The sequence below is a fragment of the Orbicella faveolata genome, unplaced genomic scaffold (genome assembly GCF_042242905.1).
Source record: "Orbicella faveolata isolate gen_17 unplaced genomic scaffold, um_ofav_v1 contig_46, whole genome shotgun sequence".
Classification (NCBI taxonomy): Eukaryota; Metazoa; Cnidaria; class Anthozoa; order Scleractinia; family Merulinidae; genus Orbicella; species Orbicella faveolata.
In genome coordinates, this window is record NW_028301576.1 from 28,476,769 (window position 1) to 28,498,150 (window position 21,382).

General features: G+C 37.9%; 2 protein-coding genes and 2 pseudogenes across 2 annotated transcripts; 2 read left to right on the top strand and 2 right to left on the bottom strand.

Annotated features, from left to right (window-relative positions):
• Window positions 1–4,348: 4,348 nt before the first annotated feature.
• On the top strand, window positions 4,349–7,038 carry LOC149099449 (uncharacterized; annotated as a pseudogene).
• Window positions 7,039–11,964: 4,926 nt separating this feature from the next.
• LOC149099450 (uncharacterized) lies at window positions 11,965–13,010 on the bottom strand. Its single transcript, XM_089277994.1, has one exon. The coding sequence runs from the start codon at window positions 13,008–13,010 to the stop codon at window positions 12,021–12,023; it is 990 nt and encodes a 329-aa protein (XP_089134120.1). The 3' UTR covers window positions 11,965–12,020.
• An 11-nt stretch (window positions 13,011–13,021) lies between these two features.
• Window positions 13,022–14,336, top strand: LOC149099451 (uncharacterized; annotated as a pseudogene).
• Window positions 14,337–18,315: 3,979 nt separating this feature from the next.
• Window positions 18,316–21,111, bottom strand: LOC149099452 (uncharacterized). Its single transcript, XM_089277728.1, has 4 exons — window positions 20,749–21,111; window positions 20,352–20,487; window positions 19,663–20,027; window positions 18,316–18,994 (listed from the first exon to the last, which is right to left on the bottom strand). The coding sequence occupies exons 1-4, from the start codon at window positions 20,978–20,980 to the stop codon at window positions 18,705–18,707; spliced, it is 1,023 nt and encodes a 340-aa protein (XP_089133854.1). The 5' UTR covers window positions 20,981–21,111; the 3' UTR covers window positions 18,316–18,704.
• Between the last annotated feature and the right edge of the window lie 271 nt (window positions 21,112–21,382).

The following is a 21,382-nucleotide window of genomic DNA, read 5'->3' on the forward strand; positions in this document are numbered from 1 at the left end:
GCACCACAGCACTTCAACTCTAAAGACCTTTTGTCTGCTTCCATTTTAGTTTCTAAGAATTCTGATTATGGGACTAAAACAACAAAGAATTAAAATGAATCTGCTAGAACAATCGGGGTCTGAGCTTTTAAACTGACCAAGTTATAACCTTGTAGAGAAGGATCAAAATCAAAAAAAAAGTGCACTTTCCTTCCTTTTTCAAAATTGATAAAAACTTATGTTGAACCTCAACGTAATGTTACTCAAGGACTAAGTAAACCACTCAAAGGGCTACTTCTGCGTTCAATTAATCTGCTATTTAATGTTGTTTCAAGGTAGAAAATCAGTTTTAAACGATAACCATAAAAAATGCGCTTTTGTGGAAAACTTGTGACATTGTGTGACATTTTAGGGACTCACATGCTCACTCTAGCTTTATGAGCTTGCGAGTTTATTCGTATTCTTTTATTTTGATGATGGACTGTTGATTCGAAGACTTATTGATTCTTATGTTGATTTATTAGGACATGTTTTACATCTTACTTAGGATATCAGATGTTATTGTGTAGAACATTCTAGAACGTTTGAGAACAGGCTTAAAATAACTTTGGATCGGATTTCAAGTTGTCGTGTGGACTTCTGTAATATGCCAAAGGTTTAGGTTCAACAACCCTTTTTTACCTGAGTTCTGGATATCAGCCCCTCAGGGGTCCCCAGAGGCTGATTTTCAGTGTAATTTTGGCCGCTTTTCAATCTCTCTTTTAGCAATGTAAAATTAACTTTAGGGAAAACCGAAACCATATTTGTAATGCCCTATCCTTGGGCGTTTCTGGGTGAAAACATTAGCTCACGGGAATTTTTTGTTAGCCTGTGGCTGTTTCACAACTTGGTCCTATTCAAAGCATATGGGAAGGAACCGCAAGTGGCCTGTTGTTCAGACCGCATATTTTCCATGCCCATGTTTTATACCTTGAAATCTTAGTATCCCTGCAAAGTTCAGCCCTTAGTCTAGTAATATCAAGAAAAAAATACTAAGGTTGAAGCTTTTTTACAATGAAACAATTTGAGAGAAATTATCTACTACGCAGTTCCTGTCAAAGTCTTAATTCCTTATTAGGAGGGATTTTTAGACACCAGCCACACAATTAACAACCAATCAGTGATTCCAAAGTAAATTATTTAAAGGAAATATATTTCCAAACCATTAACTAGAGATTGATTTTCCTACTGATGGTTTTGAAACTAAATTTTATACAGCATTTGTACCCTGTAACCAGGGTACGGGAAGTTGAGGGGGAAACTTTAAATGTTGATAACAAGAAAAGTAATCAAAATACATTGAAACGAGCTATATTACTGAGTATATAAGTTAGGTGGAAAAAGCTGAGCCAAAAAAAGCCTTATTCATGGAACTCTGCCTTGTTTCCATGGCAACCTTGGTTTGTCAGGCATAACTATCCTAAGTTTGAGTTTTCTCCTGTAATTCTCTGTTTTTATTATTATTATTATTATTGACGTTTTCAAGTTCCTTGGGACAAAAATAGTTTTTGCCTGGGCAAAGTATGCTTCAATACCAACTAGATAAAAACTGTTCTAAATGCATCATCTACCTGTGTTTTCAACAAGAAAAGACAGCCAAAACCCCTGTGACATTTCCATTTAAGAGCTGTTGGAAGACGGAATGATAAAGATCAACGATGGAGATGAAATTGAGCAGTTTTTTGAAGTAAGTGTCCGAATAAAAGTGAGAGATACTTTGTCTAGTGTTGCGACTAGTTGTAAACATTCTCTAAGATTTTTTGTAATCCAATCTGTTAGTTTTACTTTTCTGAGTTGCATCAGAGTTGCAATATGAGGGCTCTAAGTGGAGACCAGGATGGTATGTTTCAGAGTGCTTTTGGATTACAGCCACTCTTCCTTATCCAGATATTCATTCATTCATTCATTCTGAAACTTCTCGATTAGAGATGACATCTTAACATTATTTTAGAATGCAACAGTGTTAAAGGTAGGTGTATTGAAATTCAGGTAAGTTCTATTTGATGCTTTAAAATATTTCAATTGCTTTTCTTTATGTATTGTGAAATTTGTCGTGGCCATGTTGGCAAGCTTTGTTTAATTTGCACAGGAAAAATAATTACGGCGTAGTGCATGTCTGCCAGTGAAGTGGGCTGTTGTCTTGCAACAGACATTTTTGTGGCGTTTCAAGGTATGTTACTTTTCTTTTAATTGTTACAGTATTGTGAAAAAGTGATGCAAACGAACTTCGGTGAAATTCGCGCTTTTCCTGGCATTTCAAGGAAATTTTGCTGGAAAAGAAATCTCTTCGACAATTCATGATATTTCACCTCATTTTCGTGACGTCTATTGTTTCAATCCGCGTGAACTTTCATGCAATAGTTCGCGGTGTGCGATAATATGCTGGGAACTTTTGAGTGATTATTCCTTCTACTCGAAAGTTTGAAGCAAATTTTCAAGCGAAACCTCGCGCAGTTTCGTGCAAAGTTTGCTGTGATGTAAATAGGAATCATCCTTCTCGATGTTGTGTTGTCACAGCCTGGAACATAAGCTCAATTACCAGTTGCTGTTGGCGAAAGGAGTTCAAGAGAGCAGCGGAAATCGAGCCTACCTGAAACACAGCCAGGACAAGTTTACAAATTTAAATTCAGTCTTAAGTCGAGCAACTTCTCTTTAAAACTCACCTTGTTAGTCGACAAGAAAAAATTTGTGGGTGGTATCATTACGAAAAGTTGACACTCACTTGAGAAGCTGCTGAGAACGACGCATATGTTGTGTAATAATACACGAGGTTTCACACCGTAGTCCTAGTCCCTGCGCAGGTTTGTTATTATAGGTATCATAGAACAGACAACAGGTTTCGCGTTCATTCACCTTCGAGCACTAGAATAGCCTGTGAAATAGAGATCATGCCAAAAGTATCAGATTATACAAGAACTCGAATCGAGGTCCTTGACAAACAAGGTCTCACCCCAGTTGCAATATTAAGGTCCTTGAAGAATGAAGGTTTAACTAGTCTCACTAGCGTTACTTGAATTGTTGAGAAACTATGAATTACAGGCTCCGTGGCAAATTTACTGCATTCTGGAAGACCTAAAAAGCTGTCTGAGGAAGCAAAGCTTTCATTGATCAGGAAATGCAAAAAAATGATGAGATGACAAGCAGCCAGATCCAGAAGAAGCTGGAGAAATACGGGGTATCTGGACAACTCACCCCCTGGACAATTAGCCCCAGACAACTCGTCCCCGATCTTCAGACAACTGGCCCCAATATGAAAACACCTATGTTACGTTGGACAAATATATTTTTATGCTCATAAGGTAATAATTTCTTGAAAGAAGAAGAAAGTTTGTTTTTTAAAGTACATTACGAGACCAAGACTTACGTTTGTAGCCTTCAATTGTAATGATCGTGTAAACACATGAACATGACCATTTCGTAATCCAGCCACAACATTTAAAGTAACTGAAGTGAAACAGATCTAACTGCTTATGTCGGATAGACACAGCACAGCTTACCTCTCAGGAAGCATGCACGCATGCTATTATTATTAGTTAACATGGTATCCGGTCACTTCACCCCATGGTCATTTCGCCCCCAGTTACTTCGGCCCAACCAAAAATCAGTGCGCTCCATGATATTATTAAAGTGTATACATCCTTACAAGATTGTATTTGCCTGACTGATGTTTTCTCATGAAATGCCACTTGGGCCAGGAACAAAGTGTTTCGTGGGCTAGACATGTTTGCAATTCAGTTGTAGCGATCGTATTTGAAAAAATTTGAAAACCATCCACAGCTTTACGCGCATTGTTTAATAAACTACCATCAAAACCTTTTTTATTAATTAAAAATGTATTTGATTCATTGCTTGTGTAGTTGTACAAAACTGTATTGTTGTTTTCTTGCCACACATACCCATGCATAATGTGTGAACTTCTGTTAATTCAAGGTGAGACTTTTTTCCAGCACAACGCGCCGACCTTTCAAAGACTTGTTTATTTGAAAATTCGGAATACGACCTTAACCTGAACTATTTGTGTTGTCCAAAACAAAAAGTTCACGACAATTAATATTTCACTAATTTCTTACATGGAGCAAAGCAACTTCTGTACGGAGCAAAGTAACTTTTGTATGAAGCCTCTTAAAGTGAACAAGTGTCATGAATATTTAGACAAAACATAATTTACCTCTAGTACCTATTTAGCACCTATTCAAGTGAATGAATGAAAAAAACAAATCACGTTTAAGATGATTTGTTTATAAAAAACTGAAAGGCTAACAAGACAGTCACTCGATCATTGATCACAAACCAAGAATCATCTGAGAACTACAACACGTGAACAACTAGAATGACTTCCATAAGCAACAATTGTATACTGTGTAAAGAACCCATGAGAGAACGGCAGCAAGGTGTTCAGTGCAATGGTTGCCTGAAATGGAATCATAGGACCTGTGACACTGGTAAGTGACATCTAAACTTGTTTTTATGACAGGTGAACATCGCAAGTATAGTTTCAAGTTTAAATTAAGTGGTTGTTTTTAACGTCAGCCAAAGAATTAGTGTGCGTGCGATAAAATGTTCTAAACAAGTACTTTTGTGCGAATAGTGATGGTGCTCAGATTTTCAAGTAATTCACCGGCTCTGTAAGAGAAAAGACACTTAGTAATCCAATCATGGTAGCGCCAAGGCAAGTAAAATGAGAAAACGTTTTAATTGCGGTTGACGTTCGTGGTTCAAGAACACTGGTGCCCGATTTCACAAAGGATTTTTGATACTGGATAGGTGTTGTAGCAATCATTGCTTAGCTTACAGTATTTTTTTCACAGGTATTTCTCAACAAGACTATTGTGCTGCTGTGAGGGCAGGTGCTGATATCGTTTGGTTTTGTCCGTCCTGTGGTCCAGAGTGTCCAATTGCAGAAAGCACCAGAGTCATGGAGACATCAACGAATATCTTACTATCTGAAGAATTCAACCCTCCAGTGAGAGATGAGTCAGCCAACTTATTCACAGATCAGTTCACCAACCCTCCTGTGAGCTATGAATCAGCCTACTTATTTGCAGAGCAGTCCACCAACCCTCCAGTGAATGGTGAATCAGCCGACTATGCAGATCAGTCCACAGTTTATGATCCCCCGGCCCAGCCAGTTATCAAAGAATCATCCATCAAGGAGCCTCTGCCAGTACCAGTGGAACCAGTCAACCAACAGCTTGCCTTCGAAACTGTGGAGGGTGGTAGTGAAAGGGGGAGACGAAAACTCATTGACAGCTGGGGATATAGCTATGACGTGAAAAGGCAGCACGTCAGTGCCATGGATTGGTAATGCACTGTACGACCAATGGTAAGAAATTGTTTGTTTGGTTATTTGAACCAGAGCCCAGAGAGTGTAACGTTCGGAGTTTGCAAGTTAACAATACTGTGAATACTGATCATGATTTACTCTTGACTATTTTACTGTACAAATGGTTGCTAACATTTTAATTACTGATTTAAACTTACTTTGCAACACTGTGAATACTGATCATGATCTTCTGTTACTTTTTTCAGGGTAACCGCTGCAGCGCTACGGTGATTCAAAGATCTCAGAATGTGTTTGAATTTGGCAAGAACGACCATAACCATGCAGCTCCAGTGGGAGCAGCAGTTGCTGCTAAGATCAAATCAATAATAAAACAGGAAGCATCGAAGGACATTTTAAGGCCTGCTTCTGCAGTGGTAAACGATATCCTTCTTAGCGAATTAACTGACACCCCTTGCCCCAGCCTGCCATGTGTAGACAGCCCACAGTGAACAGCCAACCGTTTCTGTGAGCAGTTGCACCCACAAGATCCCAAAGACTTGGAGTTTGAATTGGAGACGGAGCACATCCCTGATAACTTCTTTTGCAAAGATGTTAAGGTAAGATAGTCAAAAATTAAACATGCATTACAATTTTTTCGCAAAGAAAAGACTAGCAAGACTGTGTGATAGAATGTTCATCTCTTGGAAACTGTTTACAAGGGCTATGAAAAGAATAAACTTTCTTATTAAAGTGCATTCTAAAATTAACTACCAGATTTCTTACATAGCTTACATACCTTATATTTCATTTTCAATCGTTTCCCTCCTTTTTGAGAAGAGGATTTGCTATTTGTAGGGTTCAAAAATTCACACCGAGGCCTTAAATTTTAAACATTTTGCACGTGGCCAAATGGTCTCTGTGACGTCATTATTTTGTATTTTCAGGCGTGAGACATTTTTCCTTTAAGGGGCTAATAAATTTGCTTTGTGCTTCAGATATGTGGACGCCGTCATTTGATACTCGCACCAGACCAGCAGTTGCAAGTTTTCAGCAAATCAAAGAGCTGGTATGTGGATGCAACGTTTAAACTTTGTCGTCACCCGCTTTCAGTTGTGGACCAAGAATGCCTTTGTCAAGAACAATGACCATGTAAAACAATTGCCTCACGTTTTTGTTATCATGTCAGGAAGGAAGAAGCGAGACCACAAATCAGTCCTAGAGGCACTTTTGTCAATCCTGCCTTACCAGCCAAGAGTGAAGAAGGAAACCCTAGATTTTGAAAAGGGGATGTGGAATGTGGTCTGCCAGGTCCCGCCGGACACTGAGCTGATGGGGTGCCCCTTCCGCTGGACACAGGCCCTGTGGAGGATGGTTAGTACAATGATCGATTAAAATATATTCTGAAAGTTAATACAAGAATTTAAGGTGTTTCCTTACAGTTGTATGGTGCATACTTGCTGCGCATAATTTATTACCTTATGAGCATAAAAATATATTTTCCAATGTAACACAGGTGTTTTCATATTGGGGGCCAGTTGTCTGAAGATTGGGGGCGAGTTGTCTGGGGCTAATTGTCCAGGGGGCAAGTTGTCGGACATTCGAAATACAGAATTTCCATATGTTCAGCCACTGTGCAAAGAATGAGAAAGAAGCTTGGTTGGACCCTAGAAGATGGCGTATTGTCAGCTCATCCGAACCCCAAACAGGACGAAATGACTGGAGTATGCTCAGCGTGTGTTGGAAAGTGGAGACACTTTTGACAATGTGATCTTCTCCAACAAATTCTGTTTCCCTTCAGCAGTACCGCCGTACCTGCTACAGGAAGATCGTTGAGCCGATGAAGTGCAAACCAAAACCGAAGCATCCAGTTAAAGTTCATGTTTGGGGTGGGATTAGTAGACATGGTGCCACAAAGATTTGCATCTTTGATGGCATCATGGATGCTGTTCTCTTCTGCAACATTCTTGAAACCACTCTGGTCCCGTTTGTTAGAGAGAAGCTGCCTGATCATTATCTTATGCAAGATAATGACCCAAAGCATACCTCTAAGCGAGCAAGGGCCTTCTTTGAGGAGAATGGCATCAACTGGTGGAAAACACCCGCGGAAAGTCCTGACCTCAACCCGATCAAGAACTTGTGGCACGAACTCAAGCTCTTTTTGGAGACCAAAGTGAAGTCACGCAACAACAAGAGTTGGTGGACAGCATCAAGAAATTCTGGGCGTAGAAAGTCACACTGCAGAAACGTGCAAAATATATTGATCACATTTTGCACAAGGCCATCCTCGCTGTGGTGAAGTTTGAAGGTGCTGCCACCAAGTTTTAAAAACGGCTCTTTTTGGAGCCACCGTGCCGTGCTTCGTCTAATGTGTATTGGACATTGCACTGTAGGTCACTAAAAACGGCTCTTTTAGGAGCCACCACATCTGATAAAAGTCAATGACCAACAGCAGATCTTTGTGTTTCATACAATACAGAATTTAATGAATTACAGTAACAAGCCATCCCTTCATTTAAAACATACATACTAAACTTGCACGCCATAATTTCCTTCGAATACTTTATTAAATTGGCCGAGCTTTGAATGCATACCAACAAAAAGTAATCGCCTGTTGCAGGCTGTCAAATAGGCGGGGCGAGCAGAAAAGCGGCTGAACAAGAGAAAAATTTTCTCGCTCACCGCCGACTATTCGAGAGCCTAGAACAGACTACAAAAGTTGAGAAAAATAAATTCCAGTTTCTGCAACAGCTAATTTCTCTAACCAAAAGTCGCTGCCCTTTTACATGGTCACACAGTGAAGTTTCACATCCCTCCTTTTTTTTTGCAGTTTCAATTAAACACGCGTGTGTAATCGATCCTTTAAATTAGTGTTTTAAAGCTGACAGTTCGAGTAAAACATTACATGAAACCGTTAGTTTCTTACACAAATTAGAACTCTTTAAGAAGATTATTGCCATTGTTTTGTTTCTTTTTTTTATTGAACTGTGGAGTTTTCTTTTTCAACAACAGAGTAACTTATATTTGTAGTATTGAAAAAATAGTTTTTTTCTAGAACTTTTCAGATATGAAAAAAGTTAACTGTAATGTAGTCACAGGACACAAAAATTTTTGCAATGTTTTCCAGATTAGTAATAAAGATAATTGTATTTATATTGTTAATGTTGCGATAGGATAAGATAAGTTCTGTGCTTTTCTGATATTAAGTCATAAAAGTGTAAAACTGCAATATCGCAATAGAAGTAGTATGATCAGAAATGAAAGTTAATTGTTCAGTAGTTATATTGTTAGCTCAATTTTAATTTACCTGATGTAATGCCTGTTAATAAATTGAAAAAAAGATCTTTGTGACTACATGTACTGCAATGCATACGGGGGGACATTACCATTTAAGAACTTGTACTATTGACATGCTTACATGCAAATATTATTACAGCTTACCAGAACTGTTTTCAGTAATAATGATTGGAACATACAAAAGAATCAGGCTTCTCTCTTCAGAATACGGACAGTTTTCTTTTGTTTAGATTTAAAACGGACTTTAGGCTACAATGCACATGTAATAAGACTGTCCACAGTCGAAAAATGCGACCTTATTTTTGAATCTTGACTTAAATTTATCGTTGGTTTTCTAGCCTTAGAAAGAAAATGCAAAGCCACACATTCACAAACAACACTAGTTATGTGAATACAGATGTAATTCCGGCGGTTGCTTTTCTCCGCTACTTCGTTGGCAGAGACAAAGTGATGGCTGGATATACATCCGCGTACAGCTGTAAGGGAACTGGGTCAAATAAACACAAGGACATTGTTCCGAGTGATCGGCATCTACTCAAATGTACATCATTGTGAAAGCATTCATAGCAAACCTTCACGCTTCAGAATTTGGGCTTTATCGGATCATTGATGTCAATTTGCTTTAGCGGATTTAACACAAAGAACTGCTGATGTTTTCGTTTTTATGTGGAACAAACAGAGCTTGCCGACTTTATGAAAATGGTAAGTGTTGGTCTCGTGTGTTGGCAGCACCATATCTCAACTCAAAGTCAGCAAACTTGTTTTAAAAGACTTCACAAATATCGTGTAACCTTTCACAGTGTAGCTGCATGTTTTATCCGGTAAACGATTGATACATACTATTTGTAAGTTATAAGCTTCGATTCATGGTGCAGTTTTGAACAATAAACAATATATTTTGTGTAAGTTACATGACCATTTGAACGTATCGATCACATAGAGGAGTTCACAAGAAGGCTACTGAAGTATTGTTGAATGTCTAGAGAAATTTCATGTCCTGGCTAGTGAAATAACACCATTTGTCAGTGAGACAACGAAAGTTCAAGGAAAAATCGCTCTTTGTTCTATCAAAATGTCGCGACTTTCAGCTCAAACTTTTGCGCGAATTTTCATGCAAAAAATCGGGAAAACAAAGAACGAAATTCATGCATTTCGCTTGCATTACTTATTCACAATACTGTATTACATTTCCCTAATCCATGCTTGTTATTGTTTAGTGTTTAAATCAATTATTTTCTTTTCTTTTCTTGGGCTTAAACATTTCTCTAAGCGCTTCTTGGTTTTTCCAAAAAAACACATAGTGCAAAACGATAAAAAATATTACATTTCACTTAACAGAAACATTACATAAAAAAGCCACCTAAATTAGCCATTTAACAATGCTATGGAGATAAGCTAAATATGGCACTGTACTTTAAAATCACACAGTGACATTAGTGATAATATTTATTGTTATTTAATTTTTGTAAATATATAGATGTCTTCAGGGAAAAAATCGAGAAGCTCCAGATTCACTCCAGCCATGAGCGAGGCACTTGTTCAGGTCTGTATCACCGCTAAAAGTAATAAACAATGCTAAATGTAATACCAACTGTAAATGTAACAAAAATTAACTCTAAATGTAATGCTAACCACAAATGCAATAAAAATCAACCGTAAATGTAATAATTTACCCCACCATAAATGTAATACAATTTAACACTAAATGTAGTAAGCTGACCAACTGTAAATGTAATACAAGTTGACCTCAAATGTAATAACATAGTGTTAAAAGCTCCCTTGTGGTTACTGGGCATCACTTGAAGTCTCGGTGATTTTTTTGTGAACATTGCTCAGGTTCTGCATAGTTCCGGTCAAAGCTTAACTGGGAAATTCTGAAGATTTCCCAAGAAAATAGCCCTTCTGATGGTTGAGCAATTGCAAACATCATGTCCAAACTTCTTAGCAGCAGATCATGCAATTACATAGCCCACTTTCGAAAATAGTGGAAGCCTGGGCTAGAGAAGGCATGTGCTCAATTGTGGGATCGTTTGGGGGCGCATAAGGTTGAAAACAAATGCACAAGCACGCCCAAATGATCCCATAATTGATCCCTCACTGATACTCGCCACAGGTTTACACTCTTTTTGAAAGTGGGCTATTATTAGAAGTCCTTCTGGATGTGTTCAAAAGATTTTGATGAGACAGTAGTATGGTAAAACAGATAAAAATACACTGATGGTATAGTCGATACTCATTGATATATAATCACAACTTATTTGTAAATTAGATAAACGTATTAGAAAAATGTATTCTCGCTATTTGGTGCGATTATTCAACTTGTTTGTAGAAAACAGTAAGAAACCTGCAACTGTCAAAACTTTAACATTTGACAATGATGAGCTTTAAAAGGCTCAAAACCTATTATGCAAATTAGCTGAGGGCACATTGAACGTGCCATCAGCTAATTTGCATAAGTAACTCTATACCATGGTTTGATGCCTTGTAGCTTCATGAACATCAGATGAGGTGATTTTCTTATTAGTCATGTACTGTAAAAGATGACAGTGCTGAGTGATGGTTACAATAAATCGGGGATAAAAATAATTTGGCTGGTGTTTTTTTGCGTGAAGACGGAGACTAGCATGAACATAACATGCAGAACCGAGAGCGCGAACAATATTGCAACTTACGCTTACTAATTTTACAGGCTAAACTGGAAATTAAATAATTACGTTGTGACCATGTCCAAAACAATTTATTCAAATTATTTCATTTACCAAGTATCATTAGCCTTTCCACAGCATGAAATACTAGAAGCTAAAGCTAAGATGAGATGACACAATACAATGTGCATCTATTGTGCACGCTAGCTATCACTTTTGATTGCAACAGTTAGCTGGACTATAAAAAGGAACCTGAAAAAATACACTGACAACACTTTCCTTTATCCTGGAAGCATAAAACAAAAGCGATTTTGAAATCAAATCGAAATGAAACGAAATGTTACTGCCTCATTGCTATAAATTGGCAAAAAGTTTGCACCTCTCTAATAGTCAGCACTTAAAGCCGATTTTAATTCTTTGATTGTCAGTCTTTCTTCAGGCGATGTTACTAAAGCCTTCTTCACAGCAACAACGTTTCGAAAATGTAAAAGTCTATACACAGATTTGATCAGGAAAGACAGCACATAGATATCACTTTTAGTGGATGGTTTTCCAGTACCATCAACAAGTTCTGGCGCACTGTAATTGTTCTTGTACTGGTCCCTTATATGCATTGGTTTTGCCATAGGATCCTTTGCTTTAATTAACAAAACACTTTCACCAAAATCGATTATTACTGGGTGAAGCAGCTCATCTTCGCATTTTTCTACAACAACATTGTTCGATTTCAGATCATTGCGGGCATAACTGCAACGGTGTACATGATCCAAGGCATCGGCGGTCTCACAAAGAATAGTGTTTCATTCTTTCTTTTCACTAATGAGGTTGTTCTTAGCCGCTTTGTAAACTGTTAGGCTATCTTTTCCGTCTCCATGGAATTTCATGACAATCCTCACTGGCTTTTCTTTTAGACATACACCAAATAAAAGTGGAATACCTGGGTGATCTCCTAACCACAGTAAAACATTGGCTTCATGTTTTGCCTCCCTTTGTAGGAATGACAAGAGTTCGCCGCCTTGACAACTTCTTTCTTTATATTGTTTTATAACAATGTCAATTCTCCGATACTTGCCCAGGTAGCAAGTACCAAAAGTTCCACTCCTGATGGACTTTGCTGCTGCAGTACGCATCAAGTTGGCTGCACTGATCTCCAGCAATTTTGTGTTGTCGCTCTCTTTAGGTTTCGTGGATGCATGAACTTTCCGTCTCAAAGCCTCACGTGTGACTGTATCTTCTTCTCCATTCTTTTTACTTTGCTGTAGCAATGCATGTACCATTTTCTTCCCTCTGGGCAAGTTTTTTTCCGCTTCCTCTAGTTTTGTTTTCTTCTCGTCTCTGTGATGTGCATTTGCTGGTTGACTGGGATGTGATTCTTCTCTAGCAATGTGCGATCCATTTTCTTTCCTCCCGGCAAACAATTTTCCGCTTCCTCTAGTTCTTTTCTTCTCATTGCTGTGGCGTGCATTTGCTGGTGGACTGGGAGGTGTTATCGTCATTTCCTCCACCTCGCTGGACCATTCTTTCTTTTCCTTCTCCTCTTGTTTTTGCTCTTTCCGAAGCTTCCTGAATTGTGCAAGTTGCTCTTTGGTAAATTCTTTCCGTCTTAATTTGCGTTTTCTTCCCGATTCCATCACGAGTTGGGGTGAGGGAAAATGACGGGGAACTGACTGGTAAACTACGTGGCACATTGAAAACATAACAAGGGTCCATTGTTTCTCAGCCCTTTGAAGAAAAAATTCTTTTATTTTATTGGGTAGAATAACAATAGAAACACAACAAGCGTTCGCCATTCAACACCATCGACCATCAGTGCACTTTTAACATGGCTGATGCATGCATGTACCTTCGCTATGACGAGTGTTCTAAAAAGTTAAGAACTTTCCATGCACTTTTAAAGCACTTTGAGCAACACCATGTTAACAAACAACACCCAAAACGGGCAGTTTTTACAGAATGATAAAGAAGTTCCGCTGACAGTTCCCCAAGCCATAAGATCTCCCGTGGTACAAGCTGAATACAAAGCATGGTTGGCTGGTATCACCGAACGCATAAATGGAGTTCGTCACTAACGACATAAAAGTAAGTTCACTCTAGCAACAGACAAGCCAAGTATGATATCTATCCTTTCTCAGTCCAAAGTATAACTGAGGTAGATAACAAACATGCACACAAGTGCTTTAAAAAAAATGGGAAGTAGTGGAGCGGAGGTAACACGCGAGTGCCAGCTTGGGAGACAATTTAAAACGCACGCTTGCGCAAGGACAAAAGACGACTGGTCTTCAGTAGTGAATGATTATAAAAACAACTTGCATGTTTGTTCTGATGGAAAAGTGCAGGCCATTTCATTTTTTTTCTTCGATCAATTATGAAAAAAATGTTACTGTCAAGAAATTGTAAAGTCAAATTTATCTGGGACTGGACAGAAATTCCATAGTCTCCCATGCAGTTCTTTTAAGGGAGTCATATTTATGGTGCATCATTCATCATACTTCTCAGTAAAGCCTGCCACCTCCCATTCAGTGCATTACGTTTGCTTTCATTAAGAAAACAGACGACTTGTAATTAAAGAATCCCATTGGATTTTCATTTTTGCAAAACATGAATTATAAAATAGGCCATGTCCTTTCACTGGAAATTGGCAGACATTGGAGTTCAATATGGTTCCGTCAAAGTTGTTCCAGCGACTGCTCAGAAATCTGGATGACCCACAGCCTAATGCTATCAAAAACCAGCATCACTGGTGAGCACCTATTTTGAGCTCTTCAGCGAGAAAGGTGACATACTACCTTTTCGACTTGAATATACTCAAAGTTGCCCTGGAAAAACAAAACACTGTCACTCTTCGAGAACAAGTGCAATGGAATGGAGACACACAAGTTACTGATTACCCAAGTGAAATGGATCCCAGAGAGGCACTTGCTGCTACAACAAAACAGAGCCCATGGAAAAACATTCAAAGGCAGAATTGAATTACCTGTAGAAGCAACTTAGTGGTCGGGTATGGGGAATGTAGAGCTACCCACAAGTTAGATCTGATTTGGTGGCCCAATCTCTACAATGCTGTTGTGTTGGAAAAAATGTGTATTCGTTTATACGTCAGCTGAGTGGAACTGTAAAAAGGAGAAAAAAATACAAACAGCACCTTTTTGTGCATCAACTCTGTTTGCAAGGCAGAGTTTACTTGATAGAAATGAATGTGGAAACCCAAAACCCAATCCATACAAAAAAGTAGCCAACATTAAAAGCTGAATTACAATCAGAAAAATACTCTGCATCATTATTGTTTTTGGGAAAATTGATAGCAGTCAATGATTGGAATCTGTGCTTGTCTCAACACAGTTTCAGTCTCAAATGAAGTGCAATCTTTGTAATAAACTTCTAATATTCAACATTAATTCAATTTTCACTTCAGTTGGTCTACACACACTTCATACATATTACAAGGAAGAAAGTGGAGCCTCCTAAGTGATCATCAGCACCTTTAAAACGTTTATGGCCAAAACAAAATGACTACTGGTATATAGCATAATTTGTTTCTTTCATATATTACTGTAAAACTCTGGCATATTAAAAAGTTTTGACTTTTACTTATTTCCTGTTTTTTGAAAACACACACACAAATTGCTTTAATAAGTTTAGGTTTATCATTTAAAAGACTTGAATCAATTTTGATCGAAATCAATAGCAATGGACCAGCCAATCAGAGCACAAACTATATTGTTGGCAATATTGATAGAAGTAAAGTCACAACTGTTTTTTATCTATTCCTATTGCAGTGCCAATATTACCGGTGTTCTTTGAGTTGTATTGATTGATATTGACTCACCAAGTAAACACTGGTCTGCATTAAAAAAACCAAATGTGTTGTTTATTGTGAAATTGTTGATATTGATACATTTAAACTCAAGAGATGCAGTATAATATATTTTACTGCAATTTTCACAAAAGCAAGTTTAAGGACACTTTGCCACAAATTTCATACAATTTAATGTTAAAACACATTTCTGGTGGCATAATTGTTATGCTCAGAGTGACTTTTATTCTGTAAGGCCAAATTATTTTGAAATAGTGAAATATTTAAAAAAAAAAAAGAAAACAAATAAAAAGGCTCGAGAAAGGATTTCAAAAATTGCCTACTATATGTTCACATGTGACAAGCGGCTGCAGTTGAATACATGCCACCAAGTGTTCCAGTGGTTTCACTTGAAGGCGGTTATCGGTGGTGCACAGTCGCTTATTTGAACTTAAACAACTGCCTACATGTACCAGTACATTAAGATTATATTTCTTTCACTGTCCCTGAAAAGATCCTCATGGGAAGTGGTCAATTAAGTTTTATGTTGTTCCCTTGCTCAATTAATTAACTTGCATTATGTTTACCCATGCTGCTTATCTTTGCCATACTCAAATTGTAAAGGAAACAGCTCAACAGCTGCTGCAGACCTTAAGATTGGCGAGGACATGAATGCACTAGTTTCTACAAAGCAACTTACCCAAATCCAACTTGACATTTGGCTGCAAAGCTTGCAAAGATTTCACAGGTTGTCTATGAGAGCATGGGATTTATAAATTAATTCAATGACAAATTAACTGAAATTCTCAGGTATCATCTATCCAAGGAGGACAGGCTTGGTTAATGTGATAACAAAATTAATGGTAACCCTCAGGTACATGTGTCTGCTACCAAAAGGAACACAGGCTTGGTTAATGTGATGGCAAGTTATCTGCTACAGTCAGTAATCTTGTACCAAACAAGAGACTGCTCTTTGTCTGGTCTCTCTCCTTTGACCTTCCTGGTTATGGTGTTTCTTCTGGGAAATTACTCATTATCAGCATAGGTCACAGAGACACTTAGTTCTCTCCACCACATCAAGGTGACAGTTTCGCCAGAGAGGAAACATTTTTCAGTACCCCTGAGAGTACAGGCTGGGTTAAAGCAAAGGGAAATTAAGTGTAACCCTCGGGTATCTGCTACCCCTGGCATTCCAAACCGCTTGAAATTTTGAGTAGAGTGCCAAAATTCTGCTTTGAGAGATGGGTGATGAGGATATAATTCAAGGAGACTTGGTGCTTCTTTGACACATGGAAGGGCAGTTGATGACACCTGAGAAGTCAGCCCATCATCAAAATATAAAAGCTGACTAGCAAGGTTGCCATAGACATGTACCCAGTGGTTCACCATAAAGACTGGTACAACTATTTGCTGCAAGTTGTTAAACGTAACTATGCATGAAGCTCTTGCTTTTAACTGCGCCAGCGTGAAAGCTTTGTCATTAACCTGCATCCACTGAAAAACACGTCAACGATAAAGCTGTCAATGTACCTTTCTTCAGCAAGATCACAAAAAGAAATGACATTAATAGATTTGGGATCAAATCTCAGAACTGAGCTTGTTGTTGGTCAATTCCAGAGGTCTGATTGAAGAACTGTGAGTTCTCTCAATGTACAATTGAGTCCAGAAAGCCATTTAGCTTCTGCAACTATCTTACGTTTCATTTCAGAAATTTCACAAATTTTTGAAGAGTCCTTAAGCCTTCTTCTGTGAACTGGCCAAATCCTTTAATTGCAACGCCAGAAGGATGGTTTCCTTTTCTTTTCTCGTCACTCAGAAGTTTCTCTGCTGCTGTGGCAACTGCTTCACATGGACATCGCACCAGAGAAAAGGGATATATAAAGAACAGATAACCGTATGCTATCTGAGCATGCAAAGAGGTACGTAAGCTAGAGATAGAGGATACTGGAGGTATTAACATGTCCAAAGCAGCTAGTTCAGCTCTTGTTGAAGCTGTGGATAGAGCAGAAGACAGCTGAGTACAAGACTGTGTTGCCCTGCCTTTGTTAAAGCTGTTTGTTTGCCCAGCTTCATCTTTCTCTTCAGAAGAATTTGATTTGGCATGACTTGGTGTAGGGGCAGTTTTTGCATCAGTGAAGTCCGGCTGTTTCAGACCACAATTCTGCATAGGAGCATTTGATTCTGTTACTTCATCAGAAACGTCTGTTAGTTGCTTCATGTATTCGGTCTCCCAGCTACAATGGTTATACTCTAAAAGGCCGGACACAATATTCTCGTCAATGCTTGTGCCCTTTTTATCATACACATATATCAAAAAATCACCACCAAATATTCCATTGAACAAGTTGTCAATTGCGCGTATCCAATCTCAGTGCTCTTTTGACCACTTTCTTGAGTCAATGGCTTTACATCCACATCCACGAAAACTAAACTGTTTTGGTCCTAAAATTTAACATGAATGAAAAAATTTACATGAATAAAACGTTTCTGAAATACAGTTGAACCTCCGTCAACAAACACCTCCCTTAGGTGGTCACCCTTTCGTAAGCAGACACTTAGTTATGTTCTCAGCTACAAACAAACACTATATTTTCAACCTCCTGAAGCATACACCACTCTTAACCAGACACTATTTCTGGTCCTGAGGGTGTCCGCTTACGGGAGGTACAACTGTAGTTTTCAAAGCACTGAAGGGTCTTCATGGTGACCACGTCAACAATTGGAGGCAGAAGTCAAGACAATAAAAATTAATAATTCTGATAATATTTACACTTATTAATTGGCACACATTGCATTCTCTTAATACCTTTTGAAATATATAATAATCAATACACTGGAAAAATTGGCAAATTTCCCAATTGGAATTTTGTATGGATATTGTATGGAATTTGTGTGGAAATTGAATATTTTCCAAACATGGAAATAGTACAAGTTTTCCAAACATGGATTTCGTCCGAATACCAATTTGGATCCTCAAGATACCAAACATGGATTTCCAAAATTTGTGCGAGAACATCATACTTGGAAATAAACAAAACCTCATGTGGATTTTATGGCAACAGGTCAACATACTGGGATTTTCCTTTTCCCAAACATGGATTTTCTCTTTTCCCATACCTGGATTTTAACAGAACCCACTGTGTAAAGTAAGAAAACCACACTAGAATTTGCTACTAAATACATGTTTGGATTTGTATCTAAACAAATTTGGTTTCTAACCACTTTCCCTATTTTGGAAAAATGGAAAACCATAATGGAAATCAACGTAATTCCAGGGTTGGTATTCGACATACCAAACTTGGTTTTTGGAGTTTTCTGTTTTGGGATTTGCAGCCTTCCCGCCTGGGAAATTTTAATAGCCAATCGATATCTACACCACAGCTGCACACAATTTAGCAATAAATATATGTGCAACACCCCAGCTGTCCATTTGTTAGGTCAAGACCAGTGTAATGTAATTTATCTTACAGAGGTGAAAAATAAACAGATAAAGCTTAATTTTAGCATACTCTCTGCATTGAAGATGAAAACTCAAGAACACTTCTGAGCAGAGCTAAGAACACTTGAACCGTAAATTTCAACAGTAAACTATCTTGCCTTGCAAAAGTGTGTTGCAGAATTGGTACACAATACCCCCTACTTGTTATGGCAAGTCACTTAAACATCCAGTTAAGTACATACTCAGCAATTTTTAAGAGTCCTTTGCTGTAGACTCGTCCAGAATAATCTCCTTGACTACTTTAACATTATCACGAGTCAGTGATCCCTGATCTTCCTCCTTAGAGTCATGTATGGTAATATAGCCCTCCTTGCAGAGTAAATTTGCAATTGCTCTAATGTGCGTCATCTTGTCCTTGCCTCGTAAAAGGCCAAGGTTGAAGATTTTTTTCATCTTTTGTAATTGATCCATCTTCACTTCTTTTATGGATGGTTTTCCTAGAGCCACCATTACAATTAAATCTGCTGTGGTCTGAGTCATGTCTAGGATAAAAATAAACAAAATGTTAAAAGAAAGGCTATATTCACATAGTATACACTCAAACCAGGCCACTTGACCATTTAAATGTTAATTGAGAACTATGGATAGGCCCCTTTTTCACAAACAGACCAATGGCATTAAAAATACATTTTGTAACCAAGCATAGGCAAATAAATCCTTCTTTATCTTAATTTGTTACCTAACCAAGACAAGTTGCTGTGACAAGTCCCCTTGTCTGTTCTGACCTTTAAGAATGCATTCTTGGCAGCAAAATATAATTATTGTCATTAGTGTGGTGTTCCAGGAAATATCCATTCCTCTCTCAGGGAAGGTTTTTAGGTTTGAATTTCCAAACCCCAACAGAAATTCCAGTTCATACATCAAAGTTTCCTTTAAAAATTTTGGCTATTAAGATCCCCCCTCCCCCGCTAGAATTTCCAATGACCTTACATGGACATTTTCTGGCACTCCATACTCTAAACTAAATAAAATTATAATGAAATCATGTTTTACAAACCCATCCCACATTGAGGTTTGAAAACATAACAAAATTAGCCTTGCTTTGTCTCATAAGCTACATTTAAGTATAGTTTTTTGGTTCTCAAGATCACAAAACAAAAAACTGCAAGTCAATATTTATTGGCAGCAATAACTTCTGTAATTCCCTCACCTTCATCAAAATAAAGGTTGTACGTTTTCACACATTGCAACTGAGATGCATATCTGGGTGGACTAGGACTTCCACTACTGGACCCAGCTGACTCGGTTGACTCAGATGCACTGTCTGTTGACAGCACTTCTTCTCTGGTAAGGGGTAATTCTTTGTGATGGCGTCTCTGCTCCCTGATTTTCTTTAAAACTGTTTCCAGGACTGCTTCCTTACCTAATCCACACTCTGGAAAAGGATGAGTGTCATCTTTGACCAATTTTGCCACAAACTTGTCTACTTGGATAGCATCTGCCTTATTTCTATAAACTGGTAAGGCACTTCCACGTGGCCATCTTTTCTCTACTTCCTTTGTAATCTTTTTTTTCCTGGTAAAGGAGATTATTTATTAACATCTGTTTGATCTTATTATATTTTTTCTGTTAGACACAGGACCACAAAGTCATCAGAACTTAAGTTGACCATCAAGTGTTACTATAACAATTTGGAAGAGAAATTCAACTCATAACATAAAATCATCTTAAATTTTCATCTTTGTGTAATGTTCCAAGTGGTGAGAAGCTCTTGGCATTACAAGTAATCAAGTCAGTTTCATAAAAGCACAAGATAAAAATTATGTAAACATGATCCTTAGGTTAACTACCAGAATGGCACACAGAAGACTTTGCATTACTTTTTAGATTAATACCTACTTTGTATTGTAAATGCTCTTTTCCTTGCAATTTAAGTATTGTCTTTCTTCTGTTGTAAGCAGCCTGTCATAATCCTTGAATGATGATCTTTCAATCTTCTTTCTTTTGTGACCACTACCAAAAGGGTGGGAGGTATCTAGAAAAAAGCAATAAAATAATATTGACAGTTCTGAGATTACATGTGGTTTCCAGTTGTAAGAGTGATTTTATACTCTGTGTGATGAAGAAGAATACCTCATACACGTAGTGCAGAAAAATTTAGATTACTGCAACGATTTGACCCCTCTCCCCCACTCCCCAAAATTTCTTGAGGATGGCCTAATCTTGGCAATGCTCTCGTTAAAACTAGAGTTAAATAATAGGTTTGGAAAGAACTTGGCCAAGGAAGAATATTTACCATTCACAACAGGTTTAATAGCCATGAGCTCCCTTGAGAAGCATTCTTTCTTCCCAATTGTAGTCACCCCCAGTTTTTCAAGTGTCGTATCCTCTTCCAGGCATTTGCTTAATAATGCTTTTCCATCTATCTCTTCTTCAACAAATTTTTGACCAACAGACTCGCCAAAAAAACTACAAATCCACGTTTTTACTTGTTCTGGTGTCCAGCCTGCAAATAAAAAAAGTATCATAACTAGTTCCACAGAAATGGAAGAAACTTATGAGAATAATTCTTGCATAATTCTAAGTTAAAACTAACCATTCTCAACTTGCATTGTTATGAACAAATGCATTAATAAACAGACTGTGATTAGAAAATTCTTCCGAGAAAAACAGCTCGAGCAGGTGAGTTGGAGGTAGCTGAGAAACAGGATGGAACGCAATGAGTTCATAAAAAGTACTTCAAATTTATTTACTGATCGTAGCCGCTTCCTATACTTTGGTCTATAATATGATATCTTACTCTAACATTTAATAAAAGTAAGCTTCAACTTGAGAAGTGGGAAGTGATGTTGGGCTTTGTCGGTTTAAATTAAATTCGAAGATATTTATATTATCAAGCGAATCCCCCATTTTGCAATTCGATTTAATTT

Bases quoted from the DNA above. Each gene is read 5' to 3' on its own strand.
- LOC149099450 (XM_089277994.1), bottom strand. From the start codon at position 13,010: ATGGCGAACGCTTGTTGTGTTTCTATTGTTATTCTACCCAATAAAATA.
- LOC149099452 (XM_089277728.1), bottom strand. From the start codon at position 20,980: ATGATACTTTTTTTATTTGCAGGCTGGACACCAGAACAAGTAAAAACG. The intron at 20,028-20,351 runs GTAGGTATTAAT...CTCCTTTACCAG, and splicing joins AAGAGCATTTACAATACAAA to GAAAAAAAAGATTACAAAGG. The intron at 18,995-19,662 runs GTGAGGGAATTA...TTTTTATCCTAG, and splicing joins CAACCTTTATTTTGATGAAG to ACATGACTCAGACCACAGCA.